This window comes from Anolis sagrei, chromosome 5, assembly GCF_037176765.1.
Source record: "Anolis sagrei isolate rAnoSag1 chromosome 5, rAnoSag1.mat, whole genome shotgun sequence".
Taxonomy (NCBI): Eukaryota; Metazoa; Chordata; class Lepidosauria; order Squamata; family Dactyloidae; genus Anolis; species Anolis sagrei.
Genome location: NC_090025.1, coordinates 149,849,910 through 149,868,523, shown reverse-complemented (window position 1 = coordinate 149,868,523; position 18,614 = coordinate 149,849,910). Strand labels below are relative to the sequence as shown.

At 41.1% G+C, this 18,614-nt stretch overlaps 1 protein-coding gene across 1 annotated transcript in view; it reads right to left on the bottom strand.

The window, feature by feature from the left end:
- The window catches only part of TMTC2 (transmembrane O-mannosyltransferase targeting cadherins 2), a 231,643-nt gene that overhangs the window by 35,494 nt on the left and 177,535 nt on the right, over positions 1-18,614 (bottom strand). Inside the window, exon 8 of the mRNA XM_060777375.2 lies at positions 15,092-15,213. Coding sequence (XP_060633358.2) covers positions 15,092-15,213 — 122 coding nt within the window. The remainder of the gene's footprint in view (positions 1-15,091; positions 15,214-18,614) is intronic.

Below are 18,614 nucleotides of genomic sequence, written 5' to 3'. Positions count from 1 at the left end.
GTTTCTTGAAGTATCATGCTGAAATCTGTCCTCTGATTCCCTTTAAGTTTTCTTTTCTAATGAAAGAGGCTTTCCATTTTCCCCTTTTCAGTCTCAGATTACCTTTAATTTAGAGTTTGCTTCGCACTTACCTTTTCTGCTTGTCTGGCTTGTCTTATTGTGAGGTGGTCAATAGTATTGGACTGTATGTGCGTGTTCTGCTACATGATGCTCTATCAAATATCAGGAGTTATTTCATGGCTTCTTCTGGGCTTTAAGTGACATATAGCTGGGGAGATGCTGGTGCACTGTAGAGGTAAACCTTTGTACATTTTGTTCTTGGAAGCAAGAACAATACTCTATTTATCCTCACTGTGACAAAGCAATAAAAAACTACAGTCATTACTCCACATTTGCATTTTTGTAGATTTATTTGTTCATGATTTTCATTAAAATGTTATCTCTAGAATCTCTAGGTCCTCCAGTGTTATTCTATGTCAACTTCCCCCACTTATGCTGGAGGACTGAGAGATTTCTAGAGAGAATGCTAGGAATATTAAGTCCTCCAACTGTGACTCTGTCGCCAATTACCAGCTGCAGTCATCCAAAGTGTCATGTTGATGACTAAGTAATTTGTAGAAAAATGTTCTCACATAAAAAATAGCAAATGTCTTTAGTCATGATTTTTTATGGGGAGTGCTATGTTCCGTCGCTCAGTTAGTGCAAATGTGGGTGTGTGTGTGTGTGTATGTATGTATGTTTGTATGTATATGTGCATGTGTTTGTATATATAGAGAAAGAGAGAGAACATGCCACAGCACGACTGCTGGAGCAAGGTTATTAAACACTCTGAAATGGAAATGTATTGTTATTCCAACCAAAAGAGTCACTTCAAGAGATCAATAAATTGGCAGAGATGGATAAGCTGATAATTTTAATTAAAGTCATTAGTAAGTTTGTTTACATGATTGGAAGCATGTAATCGACTTTTGAGGAAAATGAAAAGCCAATATAATAGCTAGTTTTTGAATATTAATATGAGTTAAACTTATCTACAAAGTGTTACAAGTTAGGTCAAGAGACAGGGAGGTACAAGGTTAAGAATTAACATATAACCATAGAAAAGATCATTGGAACTCATATTGCTCATCGATTTTTATGGATATTTTAAAGTATGTATACTATGTATTTTTTATTTATTATGCCAAGTTTTTAATGTATGTAGAAGTCTCCTTCAGGTGAGATAAAGCGGGGTATTAAAAAAATTCTAATAAAATTATTCTAACTGAAAAATAAAAAACAGTCCATAGTTCCTGGAACCCCATTCAAACTTCCTCCTTCTCAAAAGTGCCTTTCTGTTAGTAGGTTCATAAGGTGCCTCCATAGTAATCTTGAATGTTTTTTTAATATACCTTCCTGGCCATTGAGCAGTACAGTATTATAATCTCCAATGGCCTAATCTGATCACACCCAAAGTTAGGAGTAGAACCAAATGACAAAAGAGGCCATTTCAGACCTATCTGGTTATTTTCCTTTTTTTTTCTTGGTTACTGAAAGGGCGAAAATAGATGAGAGAGAGTGAAAGACAGACAGACAGAAAAGACAGACGTTCAATGACATATAGTGACAACTCAAACAGGATCTCACTCAAGTCACTCTAATTCACTCCCAATTGCATTATAGTTTTTTAGTGTTTGCAAATACAAGGCCAAGAAGCAAATCTGTACCCGTCACCATTTCCTGATGCCCCCTTTCTGAAATAAAGGTAATGCCAGTAGCACTGCTCTGTAACATTTTAGCATTCGGGGAACAGAGGAGAGCAGAACAATAATCTACTGGCCTTAGGCTAATTCAGTGAGTAATGCTATATATATATATACACACACACCACTGAGCTTTCTGATTGAAAATACTTTTTAAATAATGGCACCCAGGGAATAATTGAAAAGAAGAAAATCCAATTATTGAATAAAATGTGACATTTCATTCAAATAGGCTGACATTTTTCTTTGATTAAAATGCTATAAAATCTGCATGCAAGGAAGAAGAAACTCTGCAAGAATACACCTCTTTCTATAAGTAGACTTTCTGTTGTTGTTGTTATTATTATTTTTTACATTAACACCAGTATACTTTTGACAACTGGCAGGGGTTGAGGTCTGTGTGCAGGTGGGCCAGCTGGCATACTAAAAGCCACCGAACAATTTCGGTTTCTAAGCTGCCAGTGGGAGAGGCTAATGCTGTCAAACAGCTATGCATAATGCAACTGAAGTCATTCATACGCATGTTGCCAGCAAACCATTAGTTTACTTCCCCAATCAAACTTGTTTTGTGCATAAATGTTTCACATTTAAGAAAAGACTTCCTCTCTTCAGTTAAACACAATGGCTGTGACAGGAAGACTTAACTGTTACATGAAAAGATGTCTTGATATGTGTTACATCAAAACAACAGTGAGTCAGGCATGCTCATCTCCAGATGTTGGCAATTACCATGATCCTTCCCCATTAGCTATATACACTATGGTCGATGGTTCATAAATTGCCTGCTCTGCTGTATGTCAACAACCATTTAGGATAGGAAAGAACACCTGTCAGGAGATAGGGCACTTCGTAGGCTTTGGGGATCTATTCCCACTGCACCCAAAGCAATTCTAAGGAGCAGAGAGGTTATTTTTATCTCATTGTTTGGTTCCCTATGTCATTTTAGGTCCAGGAGAACCTTTATTAGCAACAGGAAGTGACTTAAAATTTACTGCCTGTTTAAAGAAAATGGCCCCTAGAGGAAAAAATGTGTGGAAAAAACTTTTTAATTCATAAAGGTCCATAGGACCCACAGAAACATCCCTGGGTCCAAGTGCAACTCACTGGATAAATTTTGTCTAACCCTTATTATTATAAGAGACCTATATGCTTTCCAGGACTCTATATGCTGCTGCTGTGAGCTGAAATTTAACATTTGGAAAATTGCACCTGCTTTAGAAAGTTATGTTATGTTTACATAGTCAGTGATTTTAACCATCTATTGGAGTATTGTATTTAGTCACATAGATAGAGAAACTACATGATCTGGAGGTGAACTTCATGGGGTGTCTATGCTATCTAGAATCTACTACCAATGTTATCAATTAATTAGGTTGATATGATCCCAATATTAGTTCTAACACAGAGAGACACACACACAGGCAAGTGAACATATATGTATCTTCATCAGGTAGCAACAATTGCAGTGACCTCGTAGCCAAACTGGGCTTTCTGATTTGTGACCCGATAATACTCTGACGTATTCACATCCATCTTTGCTGTATTCACACTTTGGATTTTTAAGTTTTAAGATTTAGTTCCCACTTAACATTTTATAAGCATATGGAAGAATGTGGCTATTCTGTCACAGGAAGATTAGAAAATGAAATTGTTGGACCTTGCCGAGATGGATAAATTGAGTGTTTTGATTACAGAAAAGCCATTAAGTAGTTTTAATAAAAATTGGAAAGTAATAATTGCTTTTCCGAGGGATTATTGTAGGAAATCATCAATAGTTGGATTTGAAGATAGCTTAAATAATATGTGAAAGTTCATTTAAATTATATTTAGCGGAAGTATGAAAATTTAGGTAATTAGCTAGGAAGTTGGAAGTCATTTGTCTTTCCCCCTTTTTTGTTTCTGTTAAAAGTCTGTGTGACATGTTAATGTAGTTTTATATTATATAAAAATTGTGTATCTGAAAGAAAGCACATGCATTAACACATATAATTGTAAGCACATGTCTAAACAATGTATTGAAAATCAGTTCTCCATATTTACCAGTTTGGCTATTGTGGGTTTGATTATTTGCAGATTTGATTCCCCCCCCCCCCCTAGAAATCTCTAGACCAGTGGTTCTCAACCTGTGGGTCCCCAGATGTTTTGGCCTTCAATTCCCATAAATCCTACCAGCTGGTAAACTGGCTGGGATTTCTAGGGGTTGTAGATCAAAACACCTGGGGACCCACAGATTGGAAACCACTGCTCTAGACTTTCTAATGCAATGCTATAGTCAACTTATGGCAACAGTTGACAACAGTCTTCCTGGAGGCGCTAGAGTTTCCAACAGAACTGGAAAAATAATAGGGTTTTTATTTGCATTTTCCCACTTTTTTGCAGGTCTTTCATCCCAGTGAATGTAGAGGTCTGAGGGCAGTGTAACATAGTCTCAAGGCACTGGAGACACATATGGAGCAACAATGCACAGGGAAGAAAAGATTCACTTTCAAATTAAAGCAAAGTAGGTCTTGATAAAAAGGAAACAATAACCGAAGAATGAATTATAAACAACCGGTTGTGATTACGGCATGTAAGTCTTATTAGGAATGACTAGGGGCTAAACTGGACATGAGATTCTAGAGCTTGCAGTATTTAAAATGTAGATGCTTCCAAATGTAGATAGCAGCATTGTGATGACCATAAGGCAGCACAGTAAGCCCAGAAAGGGAATTTAACACCTTCCTCCCTTGATTTGGCCTTGAGAAAAGTTCCCTTTTTATTTTTTTTGGAGTACACAACCTCTCTGGGAGTCACTGGTGGTAATTCATATTCACTAATTTCATAATTAATCACTCCAATCTCACTTCCAAATGCTATTCTTCTGGTGGAGGCAGCATGGAGGCTGCAACAGCTTGCTGAGGCTTCTCGAGCTCCAAAGCTGAAACCTCACCTAAGGGGTCGGGGGAGTAATATTACCCCCCAACAACGACAGGTAAAGTTGTGTTGGCATTCCTCCAAGGCACGCAGCGAGGGGGGGTTTCCTTGGAAACCTCTACTGGCAACGAGAGACCTTGGAGATAAGACCCGGGATGAGGACGCCGACCTAATGGGATGGTATTGCGGCCTACCGCCTCCATTAAGATTAATTAATTGGAGTTACAAAGAAACAAAAAGTAAAGAGAGATAAAGGAAACGGAGGGAAGAAAGAGCAAAGAGCAAAGAAAGGAAACTTGCTGAATAAGCTACCCATAGAGACTGGACATAAGAGTAAATTATTTGTTTGAATGGGAGCTCTTTGAAGTCGAATTATTTACAAACTATAAACTACAAATTACTCAAAATTTGACAAGAGAAAAGAGAGAGGAAAACAGCAAAGGTTTCCTCTCTCGGCTGCGGTGACTCGGCTGGCTGCTTGACTGTCGGCGTTGTGTTGCTGCTCGGCTGCTGCTTGCTGCTTTGCTGCTTTGCTGCTTTGCTGCTTTGCTGCTGCTCCGGGCCATTTGGCTCCTAGGGGGCCGTGTTCCATCGTCCGGTTGGCTGCTGTGGTGGCTGGCGCTCGCTGCCTGCGGGTCTTCGGGCTCCGTTTCGGCTGCTTTGTCTGGGTCGCTGTGGGGCGGCGCCGCGGCCCCATTCTGAGGCTTGGCTTTCGGCCCAGCTTTCTAATGCTTTGACTTTAACACACTTCAACGCGCTGCCGCCATCTTGTGGGCTAGTCTGCTCCTTCGGGGTCCTAGCCATCCCTTCCATCCCATCCAACGTGCATGCCCTCCAGCAGGCCCAGACCAGGGATTAACCTGCCGCCATCGCACGAGACTCCATCATCTCGTCTGGTAACTATTAATTCCGGAAGACTGTATTGACCATCATTTGGCCTGTTTATCGCCATCTTTTGGCATCTCGTTGCTTCCAACTGCTTCTAATTTTGGATAGACTGTGTTGTCCTTCGTTTAATCATTCTGTGTTGACCTTCTCTGACCTTGTGGACCATCCTCTCAGATTGGGTTGACCATCTTTGATTGTGCTGACCATTTTTGCTTGTACTGACCATCCTCATCTGTGTTGACCTCCTTTGACTGTGCCGACCATTTTTGACTGTGCTGACCATCTTCCCTGATTGTGCTGACCACCCTTATTGTGGTTGTACGGAGCACCTCTTCAACGCTATCTCCAGAAGGACTGTGCTGTCCATTTTGTCACCTGATACATCTTTCGGGACAGCAATCTAAGAGAGGCGGGGTTTTTTAATCTGTAGTAATAACAACAACTATATTTAATTGTTTGAACGGAGAAATTAAGAACTAACCGTTGCACTGTTAGTAAGTACAGCATACAATTATCCTGTGTGACTCTAGCACTTTACTCTATCAGCACCTTAACTCACTACCTTCATGGTCTATTAACTCTATCGAACTTTAGCACTTTAATCGACTTAACCATCTAGTGTTGACTCTAAGTCCTCCATGACGCACTTCATCTAGTACTTTAGAGCCATTGATAAGCTATTGCACTTTAATCAATTATACCATTGTGTATGCTGATATAATTATCTATCTGCACTTTAGGAACTTAGTGAACTTTTCTGACAGTGTTTAACAACTATCATTCATGTCACTACCCATTCCCTGGCATTTGTTAATCTTGCTGCTAACTGTCTATAGTGGAGAGAGGGAACAGAGTAGCTCAGAAAGACCCGTGTATAATATAGCAGGAGCGGGAAATGAATGTAAAGCAAGACTATGGCAATCTGAAGTTGTAACATACCAAACAGTCAATAATGATCTATGGGGTGATACTTTGGCTGCTGAATGCGTCATGGAGGAGGGAGATGCTTCCGTTAACCGAGGAGCCCCCATAGAAGTCGTGGTGGGGAGGGGGAGATACGGGAAAAGGAGACCCTTAATTCGGCCTAGGGACTGTGGAACAACATTAGTAATTCCAAATCGGTCTCCTGATATGGTAAGTTGGTGTAACCAGGATGGCGGTCCCTCCGGATTGAAAGTGATGCTGTTGAACGCCAGATCTGTCAATGGTAAAACAACTTTCATCCAGGATTTAATCCTGGATGAACGGGCAGATCTGGCGTGCATCACAGAGACCTGGTTGGACGAAGCGGGAGGTGTAAACTTGACCCAGCTTTGCCCACCAGGTTTCTCTGTGCAGCACCAACTGAGATCCGGTGGGTGGGGAGGCGGGGTTGCAGTGGTCTACAGAGATTCCATTCTTCTGACCAGGGCCCCCATCCCGCAGTCAACAAATTTTGAATGCGTCCACCTGAGGGTGGGTGACCGGGACAGATTAGGGATTCTGTTAGTGTACCGCCCACCTCGCTGCACTACAGTCTCCCTGCCTGAGCTAGCGGGGGTGGTCTCGGACCTGGCATTGGAGTCCCAACGGCTGCTTGTGCTGGGGGACTTCAATGTCCATGCCGAGGCTGCCCTAACGGGAGCGGCACAGGACTTCATGTCTACCATGGCGACCATGGGGCTGTCCCAGCGGGTATCTGGCCCCACCCACAGTGCTGGACATACATTGGACTTAGTTTTTTATCAGGGATGGGAGGAAGGTGGTGGTGTTGAGGAGTTATCCATCTCTCCGTTGCCATGGACCGACCACCACCTGGTCAGCTTTAGACTCACTGCACCCCCTAACCTCCGCAGAGGTGGAGGACCCATTAAGCTGGTCCGCCCCAGGAGGCTTATGGATCCGGATGGATTCCTGACGGCTCTTGGGGAATTTCCCGCCACCTCGGTAGGTGATCCTGTTGATGCCCTGGTCGCTCTCTGGAATGGGGAGATGACTAGGGCAATAGACACGATTGCTCCAGAACGTCCCCTCTCAAGTAGCCGAGCTAAACCAGCTCCTTGGTTCACCGAGGAGCTGGCAGCGTTGAAGCGAAAGAAGAGGGAACTAGAGAGTGTGTGGCGTTTGGATCCGAGCGAGCGAAATCGAACACGGTTTGTGTCCTTTTTAAGGGCATATGCTGCGGCAATAAAAGCCGCTAAGAAGACTTTCTTTGCGGCCACTATTGCGTCTGCAAAGAACCGTCCGGCTGAACTGTTCCGAGTTGTCAGAGGCCTGTTAAAACCCACCACTCAGGATGGGTGCCCTGATGACTCGGCAGCTCGCTGTGAAGCTTTTGCTCAGTTCTTTGCAGACAAAGTCGCTTTGATCCGCTCTGGACTGGATACCATATTAACGGCAGTCTCTGAGGATGTAACACGAGCATCTGCTTGTCCAGTTTTGATGGATTCATTTCAATTGGTTCAATCCGAGGATGTGGACAAGGTGCTTGGAGGAATGAGAGCTACCACATGCATCCTAGACCCCTGCCCATCCTGGCTTCTGAAGGAGGCCAGAGGGGGATTGGCCGAGTGGGTGAAGGTGGTGGTTAATGCCTCCCTTCGGGAAGGCAAAATTCCAGCCAGCTTAAAGCAAGCTGTGATAAAACCGATGTTGAAAAAACCATCACTGGACCCCACTCAATTCGTCAACTATCGGCCTGTTTCCAATCTCCCCTTTTTGGGCAAAGTCATGGAACGTGTGGTGGCCTCACAACTCCAGGCATTCTTGGTAGACACGGATTATCTGGACCCGGCACAGTCTGGCTTAAGGCCGGGGTATGGTACCGAGACAGCCTTGGTCGCCTTAGTGGATGATCTGCATCGGGAGCTCGACAGGGGGAGTGTGTCCCTGTTGGTGCTGCTTGCCCTCTCAGCGGCCTTCGATACCGTCGACCACGGTATCCTTCTGGGACGCCTCGCGGGGATGGGTCTTGGAGGTACTGTTCTGCAGTGGCTCCGCTCATTCCTCGAGGGTCGGTCTCAGAAGGTGTTACTGGGAGACTCCTGTTCAACCCCACAACCTTTGTCTTGTGGGGTTCCTCAGGGTTCAATACTGTCTCCCATGTTGTTTAACATCTACATGAAGCCGCTGGGCGAGATCATCCGGAGTTTCGGAATGCGATGTCATCTGTACGCAGATGATGTCCAACTCTGTCACTCCTTTCCACCTGCTACTAAGGAGGCTGTTGAGGTCCTGAACCGGTGCTTGGCCGCTGTGACGGTCTGGATGGGGGCGAACAAATTGAAATTGAATCCAGACAAGACAGAGGTACTCCTGGTTAGTCGCAAGGCCGAACAGGGTATAGGGTTACAGCCTGTGTTAGACGGGGTCGCACTCCCCCTGAAGACGCAGGTTCGCAGTTTGGGTGTGATCCTGGACTCATCGCTGAGCCTGGAACCCCAGGTTTCGGCGGTGACCAGGGGAGCATTCGCACAGTTAAAACTTGTGCGCCAACTGCGACCGTACCTTGGGAAGTCTGACTTGGCCACGGTAGTCCACGCTCTGGTTACATCCCGTCTTGACTACTGCAACGCTCTCTACGTGGGGTTGCCTTTGAAGATGGCTCGGAAGCTCCAATTAGTCCAACGGGCGGCAGCCATGATACTAACCGGAGCGGGGCGCAGGGAGCATACAACTCCTCTGCTGTACCAGCTCCATTGGCTGCAGATTTGCTACCGGGCCCAATTCAAAGTGCTGGCGCTGGCCTTTAAAGCCCTAAACGGTTCTGGCCCAACTTATCTATCCGAACATATCTCGGACTATCAGCCCACCAGGACCCTAAGATCTTCTGGGGAGGCCCTGCTCTCTATCCCGCCTGCTTCACAGGTGCGGCTGGCGGGAACGAGAGACAGGGCCTTTTCTGTGGTGGCCCCTCGGCTTTGGAATGCCCTCCCCATAGAAGTGAGATCAGCCCCTTCACTGATGGTATTTCGAAAAAGGTTGAAGACATGGATGTTTAAACAAGCATTCGATTAATCTGGTGCAACGAAACTGATGAACAAGGATTGGTTAATCACAGACGACGAAATTGGATTGCGACTACAATTAAGAGATGCATTGGATTATTATTGGTGGCCCAATAATATTGTGTATTGTGTATGTGTTTTTATGCTTTTTAATGGAATATTGCTGCTTGTCGTTGTGTTGTAAACCGCGTTGAGTCGCCGATTTAGGCTGAGAAACGGCGGTATATAAGCACAGTAAATAATAATAATAATAAATAAAAATGTTGCATGTTAATATGAATTTAACTGGAGGCCAACTTCGATCCTCTGGAGCCACTATTTAATCAAATGCTATTCACATTAGTGTTGGACAGCTGCATGCCAATGCCATAAAAATAAAGACTTAATACTGAGTGACTGGTTTGTGTGCTGGCACGGCAGTCCCAGGAGATTTGAATTCCTTTTCTTGCACTGCCAGTTTGCATGAATCTATTTAAGCCATGAATTTTGCAATAAGGTAGCTTCCCTCAGGTTGCAATCATAGGGCCAACAACCTGTCTATCATTGTTATAATTTTTCGACCCGCCCCTTTTCCCAGGATTTTGGAGGGAAAGGAGGACCTTTGTTCAGTCTCACTGTTTGAAGCCTAACAGCAGGACGTATGGGATTCTCTTCCCCACCTGCACAAAGGCTTCACTTTTCACAGCTTTTGCTGGAGGTTAAAGAAATAGATCCTCAGCTTTTGCTGGGGGTTAAAGAAATAGATCCACAGCTCTCCTGGGGAGTAAAGAAATAGTTCCTACAGCCTTCGTGGAGAAACTAAAAGATACCTTTCAGCTTGGCAGATCTACAAGAACCTTGCCTGTTAAGGGACCACTCGGGCTATCCATAAAGCAGCTTGGAGCCATGGGTAGGGGCCTCACGCCAGCAAGGTAAAGAGAGATTGCACAGGGAGGGATCAAAGAATTTCCCTAAGGAAGAAAGGAACAGTTTACCACCAGTTGCCTGCTTCTTGTTGGCAGATTAAGGAAGCTACCGGTTTTCCAAGGTTATAAAGTGTTTAATTCATTTGTTTGAAGATTTAAGCCCAAATAAAGAACTTTGTTGAACTTATCTTGAGCCTCAATAGAACTTTGTGTTGGGAAATCTAAAGGGCCCTTCAGCTGAGGCACCCCGGCATCCCGTTGGGCATACAGAGAGCACGTCCTGTAAACAGGCATTATTTCAAGCCCAGCATGCGACAGCACAATTTCTATTTGATTCTTTTAATAAAGTACAAGAAGGAATGTGTGGCCTTTCATGAAACCCTCCAAATCTACCATATTTCTGTAAAAAAAATGTGGCTGAAAGGTGCTAACTACAATCTTCTCTGTTGACACCAAGAAATAAACAAACAATGTTGCATATTTTCTGGGTGTTGTTGAGATATATTTATTTTAAAAGGAAAGTGCCTTCTGTTTCAAAATTAGAGTTACAAGATCCTGGCAGGCAGACAAATATCCTATAATTGGATGGCAAATTCTATGCAAATATACATTTGAAAGTAACTTTTGGGCATGTGGCCAATTTCATGACAAGCAAGGTTGACAGATGCCAGTTTGCAAAAATAACTACATGTAGAGAAATCTGTCGGCTGCTACAGAAATATGCGTGTGTTAAGCTTTTTTTATAAATAACTTTGTCACAAAGAATAACAAAATAAATTCAAAGCTGATCATTTGGAGGAAAAACAGACAAATATAAAGAAGACTCAAACCCAACATCCTAGATTGGGCTGGCCAGACTAATGAGTATGCCAGAGCTTCCTCTACTGCCAGTCTTATTTTTCTTGTTGTGTGCTTTCAAGTCATTTTTTAAATTTATGGCAACCTCAAGACAAACCTGCCATGATTTTATCTTAGCAAGATTTGTTCAGAAGGGGGTTACACCTTTTTTTGACACTGAGAAAGTATGGCTTGCCCAAGGTCAACCAGTAGGTTTTCATGGCTAAATAATGATTCAAATTCTGGTCTCCCAATCTTATAGTCCAGGGGTCCTCAAACTTTTTGAACAGAGGGCCGGGTCACAGTCCCTCAAAATGTTGGAGGGCCGGATTATAATTTGAAAAAAATAATAATGAATGAATTCCTATGCATGCTGCACATATCTTATTTGTAGTGCAAAAACACTTTAAATAATACAATAATTAAAATGAAGAACAATTTAAACAAATATAAACTTAGCAGTTTATAATAAATATAAACCTAGCAGTTTGAAAACATGCAAATGTGAGTAGATCAATAGATACCGCTCCGGCGGGAAGGTAACGGCGCTCCATGCAGACATGCCGGCCATATGACCTTGGAGGTATCTAGGGACAACACCGGCTCTTCAGCTTAGAAATTGAGATGAGCACCACCCCCCAGTCAGACATGACTGGAATTAAGGTCAGGCCGCATCCAGAAGGCAGGAAAGCAGGCTGGGCCCACAGAGACGGCCAGCTCAGACCGGATTTGCCCGCCGCCTCCCCCCTTCACCCGCCGCCTCCCGCCTTCACCCGCCACCTCCCTCCCCCTTCGCCCTCCTCTCACCCTCCCCACGGGCCGGATAAATGCCCTCGGGGGCCCGGATCAGGCCCGCGGGCCGTAGTTTGGGGACCCCTGTTATAATCCAACACTCAAACCATTACACTACACTGGCTCTTTTTCAGATAGCCCAGACTGAAACAATTTCACTGGCTTCTTATATGTTTAATCTGAAATTAAAAGTGCTGGTTCATATTAATTACTATATGGTTTGAGTCTTGACTCATAAAGCTTTGAGTGATTCTTCTGTAGACCTAACTGCACCTTGAGAAATTTGGTTTTCTACATAGATAGAAAACCAAATGTATGTAGAAAAATCCCTTTAATAAAAATTTATACCAAAAAAATTGGTGAAGTTCTCTAGAGTGCCTCATGTCTGGACAGGAACTGTGGAAAGAACAGTTAGAACAACATATACACAAGGGACATTTTAAAATGCATGAAAAAGAAAGACTGGAGGGCAATGTCTAGGTACTCTAGAAGCCAAATGGGCAAAATGAGAAAAGGATCTCCTTTTCTCATTTTGTTTTTATTGTACTTTATCGTACTATTTTAATCTGTAATGACGTTGCACTCTGTTGTACTTATATATTATTGTATTTGCTTATATGTTGTAAACCGACCTGAGTCCCTCGTTGAGGTGAGAAGGCTGGTATAGAAAACTTCCAAATAAATAAATAAATCTCTGGTGTTCTCCTTCAGCTTCACACACTAAAATCTGTATATCCCTTATCCAAAATGCTTGGGTCTTTAGGTACATCTACACTTTCATTAATACACTGTAGGAAATGCATGACGCACATAGGCTAATGATCTAGCCATGGGGAGGCCAATTAATCTGGCTTGACCCCAGGTTAAAAAAAACACTGGCAAAGGTTTGACTCATCAAGGAAGAACTATACCTTTGCTCATGTTTTGGCAGTGGGGGTTGCCATCTCAAATCATGTGTGATCTGAGATCATGTCCCCAAAGTCATTCTGAGCTCCCCAAGCTCAGGTAGTTCAGGTGGGATGACAGTGACTTCCTACCCTCCCTGCACCCTGATTTCCCCTGGGAACTATGGAAAATCCTCCCTAATGTCTCTGCAAAATCGAAACTTCTTCAATCTGTGATGCAGACTGAAGAAGCATAGACCTTGCAGTGATGTTAAGGAGGAGTTTCAATTTTTTTTAGAGGGACATCAGGGTACAGGGAGGCTAGGAAATAACTGCCCTTGGCAAGCCCTGCTGAGTGAGCCATTAGCACAGCTGGGCTGGTGATACATCTCCCATTGCAGAGGATGTTTATGATCTAGTTTAGACAAAATGTGGCTTGGGAGCAGCATTTTAATACATTTTGTAACTTCATTTTGTGTTTTTGTGGAAGGGTCCTAGACCATGTGCCTTTAGATTTTGGAATACTTATATTTGTATGTGATGGACAAAGTGATATATCTTGGAGATCGGACCAAGTACACCTTATACACATAGCCGGATGGTTATTTTGTATACCATACTTTAAAATCAGTTTGTGCATGAAACAAAGTTTGTGTACACTGAACCACCAGAATGCAAATAGCTCATTACCTCAGCATGCATCTGGACATTTTTAAATTTTGTGGTATTATGGATTTTGGAATTTCAGACAAGGAATGCTCAACATATACTATATGATGAACTAGATTAAAGAGCCAGCAAGTTTTAACCACTACTAACCACAAACCATTCCTAAGGACTATTGTGCTGATCTAGTGTCATTTGCAAGAATAAAAGATGTCTCGTGGTACCTTAGCATATTTATTTATATGACATAATATATCTGTTAAACTTTAAGGTGCCACAAAATTATTTGTTGGTTTTGCCTTTAAGCAATTCACTTAAACTGGCCTTGGAGATTTGAAGGCGTTTAGAATAGCATGCTCATAGTGCAATGTACCTAAACAGAGTTTCTGGAAAAATAAATAAAATGAAAACAGGGGCTTTAGCCAAGAGTTGGCTACTTTCCAATTATCTAACTAGCTGTGCCACAACTCAAATGCCTTAACCACTAAATTTTCCTGTTCTTATGGCTTTCTGGAAAACTATGCCATGGTGAGTTACAATTTTTTACATATGAATCCATAATATGACTTGACTTGTGGGTTGTGAAACACTTTTAGAGTTGATTCTGGGCTAGGCAATTATAATCTCAGCAGCCATTGTACTACAAAATAGATTAGGTTGGATTTATTTTCTAAAAGGCAAAAAGAATTCTTCCAACCTTCTCTTCTTTCAGTTAGTCTAAGATACAAATGTTTTCACAAAAGAGCAAAATTTCATACTAAGATTACCACCAGTAGCATTGTAAAATACAGATAGTTAAAATACTGGAAAAGCCCAATGGCCATATGATGTCATAGTCTTTTCAATAAGAAAGTTCTTGGGTTTTTACCCAATGAAGCCATGGCTCCATTACATTGTTTTTAAAAAGGGAAAGACTTCTAACCTGAATGTAGACTATGGACATAGGGGAAGTCTACGTAGGCAGGAAAACCCAGACTCACTTCAAAATTACTTCTGCCTGTTCCCATGATATTCACCAACATTTGTTGGGTATTGCAGATTTAGCATGCTTAAACTGTCTTGGCTTTGCTTTGGCCAAAGTCAGTGAATATACCAGTTTGCTTCAGATGGGATGTAGCAGCCAGTGTAGACTACTTCATAGAAAAAGAAAACTATCTGCCCATTTAGAGCTTAGTACCCATGCCTTGTTCAAAGGAACAAGGGGTATTCAGTCCCTTTTCTGAATTCAGTGATGGATGGAGACTGAGGAATGAGGTTAGGGGATCTATAGAGAGAAAGAGAAAGAAAAAAAGCTTTTCATTGAACCAACAATAGGCCATCAATATGTTTATTTACTGAAATTAAAATAAATTATGCAGAACGCTTATATTGCTATTAAGACAACCTTAACCAATATTGCTGTCTGTCTTGAAAAACGAAAACCTTCCCCCCCCCCCCCCCCCCCAGAATGTGACTTTTAGTTTAACAGTTACACTCACTGTTAAAGCCAGGAGCTTTCCATATGTGAGATGAGCAGGGATGTGGTCTGTTTTGGAGCGCAGGGATTCCACGTACCAGTGTTCTGCTTCAGGCAATCTACTGAGTCTCATGTAGGCTTCTCCTGAAGAATAAAATTATATAACAATTAGATCCTGTTAGGAGTTTAACAAAACTAATTGATGGGAACAAGACACTTTGACACCCGTCTTAGACTGAGCTGCCAGAAATTCTGTAACTGATCTCCGAATTCCTCTGAAGAAATATGATTACTATTTATCTTGAACTTTCAGTTTGTAAATATGGACAGTGCTCTCTATCCTAATACAGGCAGCTGTAGTAGCATGCTAAAAACTGGCTTTGATGTTTATGGAGAGAAATACAATTGTCACATCTACAAATATAGGAAAAAATGCAAAAGGCTACAGAAATTATTACATTTTTAACAAAAAATGTAGTAATTTCTGTAGCCTTTAGTATTTTTTCTATATTTGTAGATGTGACAATAAACCCCCCTACTTGCGTGCACATATATACAAACAGTATCATATTGTGTGAAAAGATAAAGGCTTGGTTAAAAACAGAAATAAGAGCCCAGCTGAAACATTTTTCTTCAGTGAATAACTCTTTTTTGTTAAAAATAAATCAGTATTTATGATTGTGGAGATTTCTTGGCAACTTGGAGCATGCCGTTATGTTGAAGAAAATAATTCAGAATATTATAGTCTGTAAAGTCTTACAGTTTGCTATAAAAATCTCTCTTTTTCCAGTGTCCATTTGTGAGGGCTGAGAATATTTGCTGAATGGTCTTTAAAGCCCTTGTGTGGTTATTGAAAAAGTGTTTTGATATATTTGTTTGAAAATGTATCTAATGAATAAAGAAGCACTTTGAAGTATTTATACTAATACATATCCAACATTTTTTAAAAAAAATATTAGGCGTATATTCTGTGAACATCATGAGCTGAGATTTTGCAGTGGTGTTTTCAAACTAAAATAAATAATGACAATAATTTCTGATAAGAAGGAGATGACCACTTTGTAATGTCACAGAATATAGCAGTGAGCTTCACTAGTCTCATTAATATCATTAGGGGGTCAATATATGTTACATGATGATGCTTTTAAACAGAGGCTGGATGGCCATCTATCAGATACTTCGTACTTTTCCTGCATGGCAGGGAGTTGAACTAGATGGCCCATGTGGTCTCTTCCAACTCTATTATTCTATGGTAAAATGTCCAATATTGTATATTCAAATTATTAGTTTTTTTCTTGAATCACACTCTTAGGTCATGAGAAACCAGAGGTAGAGAGGCAGAAACTGATTTCCATTCTCTCTTTTATGAAGCATTCAAGTTCCTTCTATCTACACAACAGAAAAATTACTTGACAAAGTAATTGGAGCAAACAAAATATTGTAAGGCATTTGATCATACTGTATACAATAACAGTTAAAAGTATTTAAAGTCTAACTAAAAGTGAACAGCTAGAGTGAGGGGGAGAGGACACACATTTTTCACAGTATTACAATGACTGCATTTTTCTTTGTCTACTTTTAGCATATAGCTCTGAGAAAGAATGGGAACACTTAGCTACCATGTTTCTTATGAAAAAGAGAAATAAAATTGTGTCCTTAAGTCTGGTTTTTGTAAGAGATTGCCTCAAAGGTTGTAAGAGGTCAGTAGTCAACTCAAAGTTTCCTCTGGACATCTCTTTCTCTGAATTAATGTTCGAAAGAACTGCAAGTGCCTTCAACAACACAAGGTTATTCCTTAAGATGTACGGGCCTCAGGCTGCAGCAAGTTGAATAATAACCTCAACTCCTTTATTCCCCTGCAAGATAACCAATACTTGGAGTTTCTGTCCTTAAAACAGATCTCAGAGGAAAGAATCCCAGATACTGGTGTGGAAATAGGAACCAAATGTCTAGCATGTGGAGGTGAACACAACCCTTTTCCAAGCAAAGGAAAACTAGCTGGATGAGAATTTAAAAAAAAAACATGAAGAAAGGTTTTTATATTATCACGTGGAATAATTTCTAGGCCTCTATTACTATTCTCACAATTTAATATCTAAGTACAGATACAGCAATATGGGTGGCACAGAGCTTTCAATTAGCACTACATCAACTCAGAGACTGAAATTAATGATAGTTTAAATCTTTAAATGATACACATAACAGAGAAAGATAAATGATGGGACTTCTATCACTGTCCCAAGAGAAATTCGATGACTTAAACACAATATCCCCGGAGTGTATGTCATGGAAATAGAATTGTACAGTACTTAAATCATGCCATAAAAAGAAAGGGTGTGGGAGAAACACATTTATTCCTCAAGAGAATTCCAAGTCTTAATTACACCAGACAAAAACTGTTCTAGGAAATGAAATATTAGTTATATTTAATATATGCAAGTAATGGCTACAATGAGACACCTTGTTTAGCATACTAATTGAATGTCATCTTGGTATTTAAGGGGACAAGGGGGAAAGAAGCAATTATATTTTACTGTATTTCTCAGTGGAAAAAAAGTTGGGGGGGGGGGGTCCAAAGTCTGGCTTTACATAATCTAAAAGGAGAAAGTATGTATTCGCAGTTCCAGATATAAAATAATATGCCTATAGGGTCTTCCGCTGGTTTATTCCTAGTTAACAAAATGGCTTAAGCTTCAAGGTTAGCTTCAAGCATATATAATGCAAATGTAAGGATTCCACAAATTACAGTGACTCACTAAGCATTTAAAGCAATTTATTTGCCCTTAAAAATATCCTTGTCCTATTACAGTACATGCAGTGGAGGTAAGCATAAGAGCAAATTTATGTCAGTTTCAATAGTTTATAAATAAGCCAGAAGCATTCTGTACAAGTATTATAAGAAAAATCACAACAGTGAAGCCTGAAAATAGCTCGCAACTGGCAATTTACAGCAAGTAAGAAGTGTTTCCATGTGATCAAGTAAACAAGAAAACTTTCAAATGTTTGTATTTCTTTTAATCTCATACCATCAACAACCCATTAACTATGCAGAGAGAACCTAAGCCACCAAGAACCTAATTCCAGATGGAGCTACACACCACACCTAATTATTAAATTATGTTTAACTGTATTTATCAACAATTACTTCAGCTTTTGTAATATGTTCTCTATTATGTATTTAGAACAATGGATCACTATTAGTTATAGTAATTTATTATGATCATACTACGATTATAACTTTTAATTAAAAGCATTGTTCTAACTGAACAGATCAGATGTTAGCTGTGAGTACATGGTGACTCGGAGTGAGCATGCTGTAGGAATTTGAATGTTGGATTATGACTCCAGAAAACAGGGTGCTAATCCCTGTTCAACCAGACAAATCCATGGGTGAATCACCAATTCTTAGCTTCAGAAAACACTACAATGGGTTTGCTTTAAGGTTTCCCTAAATTGGAAAGAACTTGAAAGCAGCCAACCACAACAACATGGTGAACCAATGGATCTGGCTTTGCAAGTACATGCAGAACTGGCTCTGAAAGTCA